The sequence below is a fragment of the Mustelus asterias genome, chromosome 26 (genome assembly GCF_964213995.1).
Source record: "Mustelus asterias chromosome 26, sMusAst1.hap1.1, whole genome shotgun sequence".
Classification (NCBI taxonomy): domain Eukaryota; kingdom Metazoa; phylum Chordata; class Chondrichthyes; order Carcharhiniformes; family Triakidae; genus Mustelus; species Mustelus asterias.
The window spans coordinates 18,301,449-18,314,321 of record NC_135826.1 but is presented as its reverse complement, the minus strand read 5'-3'; the positions used below and the strand labels follow the sequence as shown (position 1 = coordinate 18,314,321).

General features: G+C 46.5%; 1 protein-coding gene across 2 annotated transcripts in view; it reads right to left on the bottom strand.

The window, feature by feature from the left end:
- Positions 1 to 235: 235 nt before the first annotated feature.
- Positions 236 to 12,873, bottom strand: part of LOC144479493 (paralemmin-1-like) — a 306,182-nt gene continuing 293,544 nt past the window's right edge. For both annotated transcript variants that reach the window (XM_078198221.1, XM_078198220.1), the window contains exon 8: positions 236 to 6,729. In XM_078198221.1, coding sequence (XP_078054347.1) covers positions 6,047 to 6,729 — 683 coding nt within the window. In that variant the 3' untranslated portion in view covers positions 236 to 6,046. The remainder of the gene's footprint in view (positions 6,730 to 12,873) is intronic.

Here is a 12,873-nt window from a genome sequence, read left to right as displayed (position 1 = left end):
TCCTATAGGATTTGTTTAGATTCTGTAATATAGAGCAAACATTATACAGCATGTATAATTCATCCTGTGTGAATCCAGAGACTACGTTTTCCCAAATAAACATTTGAACACTTCAGACAGGCATACTGAAGTGTGCGGAGGTGTTCGTGTGTTTGTGTGTGCGTGTGTGTGTGTGCGTGTGTGTAAAACGCACACCACAAAACAAGAGTAATTATAAGATGTCATAACAAAAATATATGCATTACAATTTATTTTACTAAAGTTTTCAATGGGAAAGTATTTAAAAAAAACAAGCCTCCATTTTAAAACATAAAGTTAGACAATCGTTTGCAACTTGGAATCCATTGTCCACATTCCAATGCGCTTTAATGTTAGATAACATTTATCTGGTTGAATGTTGTAAAATAGTCTTTTGGACAATGTGTTTAAAAGCCTCTAAAGAACCCATCGATATGCTACAGGATTTTGGAATGGGGTGCAATATAGAAGAAATTACTAAGGGTTTCCATCTCTTTACAACACAGCTTATACCAGCGCTAAACAACAAAGAACACCGACTAGTTACAAAGCCTAACTTCCTATAGATGAAGGGAATCCACACTCAGAATGATTTTTGCCTCCCTGCTTACAGAGAGCTGTAGCCCAAAGTCTCAGAAATCCAAAAACGCACAGCTGGCATGATGCAAGGCCACCTTTGTGACATGCACATCATGCTCACACCTGTGCTACACCTCAGAATTTATGTGAGATCACCTCATGCCACAGCCCCCTGGAATGTGTTTGAATAAAATGGGACTACTTTATTACCCTAATGAGCATGCTCAGCGGTACGATGTACTATGGAATCTATCATATCCATTTTGTTGGACCTATCACTCAGGCTAGTGAAATCTAAACATGGGCTAATGCCATTCCCAAGGCATGATGTTTAAAAATAGATATATCTGTATAGCTCTATATATATATAAATATTGACCTCTCCATTAGAAGGCTGGGAATTTTCAATTATGGAGAACAACAAAATGGGGAAACTATTTGAAGGAAATTTGATTGTCTTGCTCACTCCCATTTTCAATAAAGTTGCCATTAATGAAAACAATAAAACCACTTTCGTAGCGATGTAATTTGGTGGAGTCTTTGGTATGCCTTGAATCACTGTGGAGTCAAATAAATACGACCATTAATGTGAAAGAACTGAAGTGAGTTCCCAGTAGGTCTGAGTTCTTTCACATAAACAGGTACACACTCACATTGACACTCACACACAGGTACACACTCACACAAACAGGTACACACTCACATTGACACTCACACACAGGTACACACTCACACAAACACAAACAGATACACACTCACATTGACACACACACAGGTACACACTCACACAAACATAAACAGGTACACACTCACATTGACACTCACACACAGGTACTCACACACAGGTACACATTCACATTGACACACACAGGTACTCACACACACAAACACAAACAGATACACACTCACATAGGCACAAACAGGTACACACTCACATTGACACTCACACACAGGTACTCACTCACACAAACACAAACAGATACACACTCACATTGACACTCACACACAGGTACACACTCACATTGACACTCACACACAGGTACACACTCACACAAACACAAACAGATACACACTCACATAGGCACAAACAGATACACACTCACATAGGCACAAACAGATACACACTCACATAGGCACAAACAGATACACACTCACATTGACACTCAAACACAGGTACACACACACAAACAAACAGGTACACACTCACATTGACACGCAAACACAGGTACACACACACAAACAAACAGGTACACACTCACATTGACACTCAAACACAGGTACACACACACACAAACAAACAGGTACACACTCACATTGACACTCACACAGGTACACACACACAAACAGGTACACACTCACATTGACACTCACACACAGGTACACACTCACACAAACATAAACAGGTACACACTCACATTGACACTCACACAGGTACACACACACAAACAGGTACACACACACATTGACACTCACACACAGGTACACACTCACACAAACTCAAACAGGTACACACTCACATTGACACACACATACAGGTACACACACACACAAACAAACAGGAACACACTCACATTGACACTCACACAGGTACACACACACAAACAGGTACACACTCACATTGACACTCACACACAGGTACACACTCACACAAACAAACAGGTACACACTCACATTGACACTCACACAGGTACACACACACAAACAGGTACACACTCACATTGACACTCACACACAGGTACACACTCACACAAACATAAACAGGTACACACTCACATTGACACTCACACAGGTACACACACACAAACAGGTACACACACACATTGACACTCACACACAGGTACACATTCACACAAACTCAAACAGGTACACACTCACATAGGCACACACACACACACAAGTACACACAAACTCACAATATACAAACAGATAGGCACACACACACACACATACAGGTACACACTTACACAGGCACACACACATACACTCACATTCACATGGGGGACACACATTAACAGACTAAGACACAATCACTCACACATGTACGGATACACATACAGGCTCACAGGCACACAGACACTCAAATAGGTGTGCAAACACACACACATGGACAGTCATACTGGCATATATACACAGGCATGTTCATATGCATTCACAAGCACACTCACACAGGCACACACACACACTCACAGATATACAGGCACGCATTCACAAAGGGATACTCACATTAGCGCATTCTACACACACACACACATATATACACACTAACATATAGATACTCACAAGCATCCACATTCATAGGTACACATACACAGAAATATATACACATGCACACACACATACATACACATAGAGGCACACTTCTATACTGTCAGACACAAACACACAGACCTATACTGACATATACACACAGGGAACCTCACGCAGACATGTACAGAAAGTATACACCGACACACACACACATACATACAGGCACACTTCCACACAGTAACACTCACACCTGGCCACACACAGTGAAGACATACACATACATAGACAGAGACAGATCCACACACAAATACAGACACACAAGCAGACAGGTATACACACACAAACACATCAGCACACACAGACAGATGCAGACAAACACAAGCACACTCAAACATACACATTCACAAAGTCAACTCAGCCTAGGAACAATTAGATATGTGACTTCCTGTGGTGCCGCTTTGTCATTTGAGTTTGTGGGGAGGGGTGGGGGGTGTGGGGGCATTCATTCAAAGCAGATTCAATCTGGATTGGATTGATAGTGAATTAAGAATAAGGTTTGCGGCACATCACTTTGCAGCTGACTCTTTAATCTGGGTGAACGGTCGATTCAGATTTGATCTGATTAGCATCTGGAGCACAAAGTGAAACGAGAATCTTCAGCTAAACAACAGTGTTGCAATGGGTCTCTGGCCTCACTGGACCCTCAGTGTTGAGGCAACAAAAATTGCAGCAGGGTAATTAAAGGACAACACCAGCTAACTGACTTTAGCAATGAGCTGTAATCTGCTTGGAGCTACAGAACATGCAGAGAAAAATAAAATGGTCCCATTATATCATGTTATACATATATAGAGTGGTGTATGGTGACTGGCAGTGTATAAGATAGGCTGATCTGGCTCAAGACTTAGGTGTGATGTAGAAAAGTGTGTTCAAATTAGGGATGCAATGATTCAGAAAATCCAAACAGTGCGGGCGGTTCCGCAAGCTTACTAAGAAATTGCAAATTCTGCAGCTGCCAGTTTGACATGGATATTACAGGAAACCTCAATGTAGAAAAACAATAGATGATTTAGCATCGACAATATACACACGATAGTCTTTCAATGTTAATGAAAATTCTCCAGTCAACAACCTTGCACGTGCGTGCAGCGATTGATTCAAGTTTAGTCAATCTATATTCTGGAGAAATAGACTAAGTAATACTCTCTCTGAAGTCAGCAAGATTCCTATACATTGTTGATTACTGCTATCATTTAAATTTTCAATAAAATCCTGGCTCGAGCAACGAGAGGAAATAAAAGCGGCAAAAAAAGCTAAATAATCACGGACGCTGGGAATCTGAAATCAAAACAGAAAGTGCTGGGAAACCTCAGCAGATCTGGCAGCATCTGTGGAGAGAGAGAGAGAGACAGGGTTAACGTTTCGAGTCTGGATGACTCTTCTTTGCAAGAAGAACTGGAAATGTTAACTCTGTTTCTCTCTCCACAGATGCTACCAGGCATGCTGAGTTTTTCTTTCTCCTTTCAGTTCATTTTCAGGATGTGGGTGTCGCTGGCTAGGCCAGCATTTATTGCCCATCCCTAACTGCCCTTCAGAAGGTGGTGGTGAGCAGCCTTCTTGAACTGCTGCAGTCCATGTGGTGTAGGTACACCCACAGTGCTGTTAGGGAGGGAGTTCCAGGATATTGACCCAGCGGCAGTGAAGGAATGGTCGAAATATTTCCAGGTCGGGATGGTGAGTGGCACTTTCTGTTTTTACTTAAGAAAGAAGGAGGTGTGCGGTGTTGTAGGACACAAAAGCTAATATTTCTCCAGTTTCAGAGGATCTCATAAAGATTCTAGTCCTGAAGCCCATTATTTGACAGCAAGGCTTCCCCTGTGATGCTGAATATTCCTCAACTAAACTCACCGGGCTTGTCCAGCAATAGATTTTCTGCGGGATATGATAACCCGTTTTGGCGGACGAGTTGTGATCCAAAATGACCAAGCTACAGTATTGACATTAATTTATTTTTGCTTATTCAGATCATTTAAGGCATCGTAGTTTACCATGAAGTAGAAAGATTGAATTCAATAGCACTGCGGACCAATAAAGGTTTGAAATCATTCGCTTTGATTGGACTCATGTTGAAGGAGGGAATCACTGCATAAAAGTGATGACCAAACATCATGAATGTGTGTACAGTTTTTAGCTGATTGAGCAGAGGACAGAAAAATGAGACTGATGTGGAATAATACCATTGAGTTTTATACTCTGGTTTTTAACCTTTACGTTACTGACAGATTTTGAGTAACTCGTGTCTCTCTGGGCCTGACTTTGCCTGTTTCCAGTTCAGGGAATAATTGGCGTAACAAAATAAAGAATCTTTTTACAGTAACGTAGATACTCAGAAGATGAGACACAGGCTGAGCTTTATTGCTGTGACACTACCTGCCCCCCACCCCGCCCCCCCAACCACGAACCAAATGATACACCTAAGACCTGGCTCTGAAGAAAATGTAATAAGTGTACCCACCCATCCCCTTTTCTTCAGTTCTGTCCCCTTCACTGTTTCTCAGATTATTTTTTTCTAAATTAGGTGATCTTGCTTTATTTTATGAGAAACTGTTGTTTAACTTACCTTTAGTCCCTCCCTCCCAACCATCCGCCTTTGGTGAGAGCCACTGAAAGAAAAAGGGGTTCCTGGGGCCTACTTTTAAAGGCTGCCTTTCCAGCCTATTCCAATCAGCCCTGATTCTGCAGAGAGACCAGGCCAATTATTGATGCGCAAAACAAAATCACCTCCAGGGAGCGCTACTGTCAATCCCTACCCCATGGCCCGGGCGAGTGCCCCTTTTAAAGGGTTAATTACAACTTTATTTTATTTTCTCTACGGAATATTGGGTTGTTTATGCAGCTCCCACACTGTGGATGAATCTGATAGGACATTACAGCACCATCATGTCATCATCAAGATAACTTCAGCGAATCTCAACTGTACTCAGATGATGATGTTTAGGGTACCATTCAGCCAATCAGCACTTATTTTAGGCTCTGACTGAATTCCAATAAAAATGTTGGTCTTTGCTAAGTCACGATGGATTGGCTGCAATCCTTGCATCCCCAATTGAAAGCGTGTGTTACATTAGAAGACATATGGTGTATCTGAGGACTATGAACATATAACATTCCAACTGTACAATAAGAGCAAGACAGGACGCAATCACATCACAATGCAGCACTGGCAACGCTGCTTATCCTTCAGATCCTTCGCTTCATCCACAGCCTCTTTCCCCTTCCCATCTGGTTCCTCCTCAGTGGTCTGGGCCCCAGGCTCTGCAGCAGTGCCGTTCGGGGGAGCTTGACTCTCCACTGGCCTCTCATTCTTGGTGTCGCCATCTTCAATCACCACCAGTTCTGCTTTGCCCGTCCCGTCGTACCCGAGGACCTTCTTGGTCTCGTTCTCGTCCTCAACATCCTGGTATCCCATGAAAATCATGGTGACTGGCTTGTCTTTGCTGGGCTCTGCGCCGTCCCCCGGGGTTTTCTGAAGGAGTTTGAGATTTTCTCCGGCGATCCCATCTGGCTTTAGCTTTTCTGGGGTCTGATTGTCAGCCACGAGGTGAACATTAGGTCCTTTGCCCTCAGGAACCATGGCTTTATTGAAGTCTGTCACCTTGTCGGCTTTCTGCATCAGCTCGTCAACCTCTGTGGTACTGAGAAGGTGAACTCCGTTTTCCACTGCTCCATCACCTTTTCGCACCTCATGGATCACCTTGAGCTCGTCCTCATAGACCTTGACACCTTGCTGCTTGAGGTTTTTGGGAGACACACTAGTGGTGGACAAAACCTTAGTCTCCCCTGTTACATTGTCCTTTTCCACTGTGATCTCCACGGCAAACATTGCTGGCCAACAACAAAAGAGGCAAATGTTAGTGAATGAGCAGCAGAGAGAGGAATATCGAGACATTAACCACTGCCTACAATGTCCTCGGAATCCAGCTTCCAGTGAGGGTGACAAATCCCCTGGACATCCCCCCCACACTGCTCTTCAAATAAGCAATCATACATCAAAGTGAAATCAGACCCCAGCTTAAACTCTCATCAAAAGGACAGCGCCTCCGACAGTGTGGGACTCTCTCAGTACTTCACTCAACTTTCAACCTAAATTATGGACTCGAGTCCCTCGAGTGGGGAATTTCTAGCTTCGCGCTAGGTGCGCTATGACTGAACCATGGCTACGATTGAGAGGGCAATTGAGTCATTACCGCACAGAAGGAGGTCATTTGGCCTGTTGATTGTATAGGAACATAGGAATTAGGAGCGGAAGTAGGCAAATTCAGCCCTTTGAGCCTGCTCCGCCATTCATTCAGATCATGGCTGATGTCATAGAATCATAGAATCACTACAGTGCAGAAGGAGGCCATTCGGCCCATCGAGTCTGCACTGACCACAATCCCACCCAGACCCTATTCCCGTAACCCCACATATTTACCCTGCTAATCCCCCTGACACTAGGGGCAACTTAGCACGGCCAATCAACCTAACCCGCACATCTTTAGACTGTGGGAGGAAACCAGAGCACCCATCTCCCTGGTTTCAAATCCACCTCTCCCTCTGTTCCCCAGATCCCTCTGTTCCCCAGATCCCTCTTTCCCTCTTTTTAGCTCTCTGTAGATCAATCCCATCAGCTCTATTCCCCCACTCTATCCCCACAATGCTGCAAATTTATTTTCTCCAAGTCTCCTTTTGAAATTATTGGTTATTTTCCCCCACTCTCAAAGTGAGCGAGTTTCAGGTCATTACAGTCTATTCCATCCCCCGCCCCTCCACCCCCGCTTTATCTCTTGCCCAGAACCTTAAATCCATATCCCTCCACCCTCGCACCTTCAGCCAATGGGAATAGCTTCTCTTTCACAATTTATGCAAAGCTGTCATATATTGTACATCTCAAAATGATCTTGCCTCAATCTCCTTTGCTTCAAGGACAACCCGGCCTCACCAACTGACCCTCGGCACTGCGATCCTTTAACCCTGCGACCACTCTGGTAAACCTCCCTCTGCACACCTTCAAAGACCCTCATTTCCCAAAGTGCAGAATTGTTGGGGGTGAGGGAGCGAGTGATTGGGTGGGGGGGTGGGCGGGGGGGGGGGGGGGGGGGGGGGTAATAGGATGGTCAAGGGGGTGGTTGGTGGGAAATGGACGAGGTAGTCGGGAGTCGGGTTGGTAGTCGGGGGGTGGGGGGGGGTGGGAGTGGGGGGAGGGTCGGGTGATCAGGTGGGTTGTCAGGGTGGTGGATAATCAGTGGGGGCTGGTCCGGTTGTGGTGGGGGTAGTCAGGGAAGGGGAGGGTGGTCAAGGGGCAGTTGGGAGGGTGGGAGTAGCTGGGGGTCAGGAGGATTGTCGGGGATGGGTTGGGAGTGTAGTCAGTGTTTGGGGCAGACAGTTGGGGTGCTGGGAATGCAGTTGAAGGGGTAGTCAGGGGAGAGGGTTGGGGTAGTGGGGGGGTGTTCAGGGGTATCAGGACTGTAGTTACTCAGGAATTAGAAATAGTTTTAATTCTTCTAACTTTTCCTGATAAGACAATTGGAACCATCTGAAGAATCATTCGGAGTTTCCGATGGTTCCCAGCTGCAGGGTAATATTCCAGTGGAAATTTGAACTTCTTGGGCAATTCTCCCGCTACCCTTGTCTGGGAATTTCCTGTGTGGGCTGGAGGGGGGGAGGGGGTGGGGGATGGTCCTGCAGTGCAAATTTGCTCCGTCGATCGGAAGTTCTGGGTCTAAATCCTCTAGTTGTGGTCTAACCAGGGTTTTATCCAGGTTTCAGCACAATGCGTCTGGATTTGAGGCCCGTGGTCCCAAGTACTTTGCTAATCATTCCTTCATTGTGTCCTTCAGCAGCTCCTTCTGTCACTGCACCAATTACACATTACACACAGAGATCTCAATCTTATTCATCTACATGTCAACACTCTGGGACCGCGGTTAGGGACCTGATTGAAATAATCAGTGAGGTTCCGTCCAGGAAGTTTAGACTCAGGGTTCCATTCCCAATCTCCTGAAACACAACTTCATGCAAGTAGGGAAAGTTCCACACTGTTCACTCCCTCACTACCCCTCGCTACCCTTCATTCCCTCACTCCCTCACTTCCGCTCAATCCCTCGCTCCCTCTCACTCCCTCATTTCTTTTCAATCCCTCGCTCCCTCTCCATCCCTCGTTTCCTCTCGCTCCCTCGTTCCCTCCCAATCCCTCACTCCCTCTCAATCCCTCGCTCCCTCATTCCCTCTCAATCCCTCACTCCCTCTCAATCCCTCGCTCCCTCGTTCCCTCTCAATCCCTCGCTCCCTCTCAATCCCTCGCTCCCTCGTTCCCTCTCAATCCCTCGCTCCCTCTCAATCCCTCGCTTCCTCTCAATCCCTCACTCCCTCACTACCCCTCGCTCCCTCTTGCTTCCTCTCAACCCCTCGCTCCCTCTTGCTTCCTCTCAACTCCTCGCTCCCTCTCACTCCCTCTCAATCCGTCGCTCCCTCTCAATCCTTGAATATGTAGCCACAATTTATGCCTTGTTTTGCAGTACCACCAGGGCTCCAGGTGGTGGCAGAAGCTGCCATTATTCCAGTAGCATGAACACACTGAGGCAGCACGCAGGATAATGTTCCCAGCCCAGGGAACACATTTAAATTAGGAACAGTCTAACACAGGAGCTTTCAGGAGCCAGGGTCAGCTGGAGGGCATCTCCTTTCCATTAAACAAAGGAGACATCGCCCAGCTTCAGGGGACTGCTGGAAACTTATTGGGCTGGAAGTTGAAGGAGCTCAGGGACCCTAATCTAAAGCCCTCTTTAACAATCAGACTGCTTCCTGGTCGCTACCATAGCACCTTGCCCCCTAGGGTACCCAACTGGAGACTCTTTAATAATGTAAGCCTTCACCAGATGTGGGCGTCGCTGGCTAGGCCAGCATTTTTATTGCCCATACCTAATTGGCCCTTGAGAAGGTGGTGGTGAGCTGCCTCCCTGAGCTGCTGCAGTCCATGTGGTGTAGGTACACCCACAGTGCTGTTAGGGAGGGAATTCCAGGATTTTGACCCAGCGACTGCGAAGGAACGGCGATATATTTCCAAGCCGGGATGGTGAGTGTCTTGGAGGGGAACTTGCAGGTGGTGGTGTTCCCATGTACCTGCTGCCCTTGTCCTTCTAGATGGAAGTGGGTGCGGGTTTGGAACATGCTGCTGAAGGAGCTAAGTTGTATATGTCTCACTTTAACCGCCTTAAGGAGCAATATAAAAACAGAAAGTGCTGGGAAAACTCAGCAGGTCATCTGTGGGGTGAGAATAGACCAACGTCAGCGTGACAAAGGTTCATTTAGACTCGAAACGTTGGCTCTGTTCTTTCTCCACAGATGCTGCCAGACCTGCAGAGACTTTCCAGCATTTTTTGTTTTTTGTGTTGTAAAGATCAGCACTGTCCAAAAGCCAAGTAGCAGAATGTGTTAATAACAGAATGAAGGTCAGATAAAAGCAAATTACTGCGGATACTGGAATCTGAAACCAAAAGAGAAAATGCTGGAAAATCTCAGCAGGTCTGGCAGCTTCTGTAAGGAGAGAAAAGAGCTGACGTTTCGAGTCCAGATGACCCTTTGTCAAAGATAAAAGGCATAGAAAGTGGGAGATATTTATACTGTAGGGTTTCTACTCTATATCGGAGAGAACAGCAGGCCAAGGACAGACATGTGGGCATAGGAGCTGAGATAAAATGGCAGCAGCAGGAATGTCTGGGTCATGCTTGCGGACTGAACAAAGGGTGTTCCATGAAATGATCACCCAGTCTGTGTTTGGTCTCCCCCAGTGTAGAAAAGACTGCACTGGGAGCAGCAATTATGTGCGACCAAATTGAGAGGAGTACAAGTGAATCGCTGCTTCACCTGGAAGGAGGAGTGTTTGGGGCCTGTGATGGTGAGGAGGTAAAGGGGCAGCATTGCCTCATGCAATCACATGGAAAGATGCAATGGGAGGGGGTAAGGTGATGGAGGAGTGGACCAGGGTGTCACAGGGGGAGTGGTCTCTGTGGAATGCTAATGGGGGGGCAGGGGGTGTGGGGGAGGGGCGGGGAGTTGAGGGGAAGACGTGCTTGGTGGCATCGTGCTGTGATTGGCGGATTGGTGGAGGATGATCCTCTAATGCAGAGGCCGGTGGAGTGGAAAACGAGGAGAAGGGGAATGTTATAGTGATTCTGGGAGTGGGGGGGAGAGGTGAGGGTGGCACGGTAGCACAGTGGTTAGCACTGCTGCTTCACAGCTCCAGCGACCTGGGTTCGATTCCCGGCTTGGGTCACTGTCTGTGTGGAGTTTGCACATTCTCCTCGTGTCTGCGTGGGTTTCCTCCGGGTGCTCTGGTTTCCTCCCACAGTCCAAAGATGTGCGGGCTAGGTTGATTGGCCAATCTAAATTGCGCCTTAGAGTCCCGGGATGCGTAGGTTAGAGGGGTTAGTGGGTAAATATGTAGGGATATGTGAATAGGGCCTGGGCGGGATTGTGGTTGGTGCAGACTCGATAGGCCGAATGGCCTCTTTCTGCACTGTAGCATTCTATGATATATACCTCTATGAGCAGAAGTGATGGGAATGTTGGACATGATTGAGGGTCCTGTCAACTACAATGGGGGAGAATCCTTGGATCAGGAGAAAGGAAAGCGTGTCAGGAGCACTGTTTGGAAAGTAGCATCATCGGAGCAGTTGCATTGGAGGTGGAGAAATGAGGAGAATGGGATGGAGTCCTTACAGGGAGCAGGGCGTGAGCGAGTGAAGTCAAGCTCACTGTAGATGTGAACCAGTTTATTTATTAGTGTCACAAGTTACTGTGAAAATTCCCCAGTCGCCACACTCTGGCGCCTGTTCGGGTACACTGAGGGAGAATTTAGCATGGCCAATGCACCTAACCAGCACGTCTTTCAGACTGTGGGAGGAAACCGGAGCACCTGGAGGAAACCCACGCAGACATGGGGAGAACGCGCAGACTCTGCACAGACTGTGACCCAAGCCGGGAATCGAACCCGGCGCTATGAGGCAGCAGTGCTAACCACAGTGCCGCCATAAAACTCAAGTCGGTTGGTAAAGAATACTGGTGGTCAGTCTATCCCCAGAAATAGTCAGAGATGTCAAGGAAGGGAAGTGTTGGAGTGGAACATGTGAAGTGAGAGAAGGGTGGAAATTGGAATCAAAATCAATGTTTTTTTCCATCTCAGGATGAGAGGGAGGTTGTTCCCTTGTTTAAGAAAGGAAGCAGGGATAATCCAAGAAATTATAGGCCGGTGAGCCTGACATCAGTGGTGGGAAAACCTTTGGAGAAGATACTAAGGGACAGGATATATGCACATTTAGAGGAAAATGGACCAGTTAGTGACAGGCAGCATGGTTTTGTAGAGGAAAGTCATGTCTCACCAACTTGACTGAGCTTTTGAAGCGGTGACAAAGAAAATTGATGAGGGAAGGGCTGTGGATGTAGTTTATATGGACTTTCGTAAGGCGTTTGACAAGGTCCCACATGACAGACTGGTACAAAATCTAAAATCAGATGGGATTCAGGGTGGGCTGGCTGGATGGGTACAGATTAGGTACTGGCTTGGTTATAGAAGACAGAAAGTAGTGGTGGAAGGGTGTTTTTCAGAATGGAGATCTGTAGCTAGTGGTGTTACGCAGGGCTCAGTGCTGGGACTTCTGTTGTTTGTAGTATATATAAATGATCTGGAGGAAAATGTGGGTGGTCTGATTAGTAAGTTTGTGGATGACACGTGATGGAGTTGCTGATAGTGCCGGGGATTGTCAGAGGATAAAACAGGTTATAGATAGATTGGAGACTTGGGCACAGAAGTGGCAGATGGAGTTTAATCTGAACAAATGCAAGATGCTGCACTTTGGAGGATCAAATTTAGTTGTGAATTATACTGTAAATGGCAGGACTCTTAGGAACATTAACGTACAGAGGGATTTGGGCGTGCAGGTCCACAGTTCCCTAAAAGTGGCAACACAGGTGGCCAAGGTGATTAAGAAG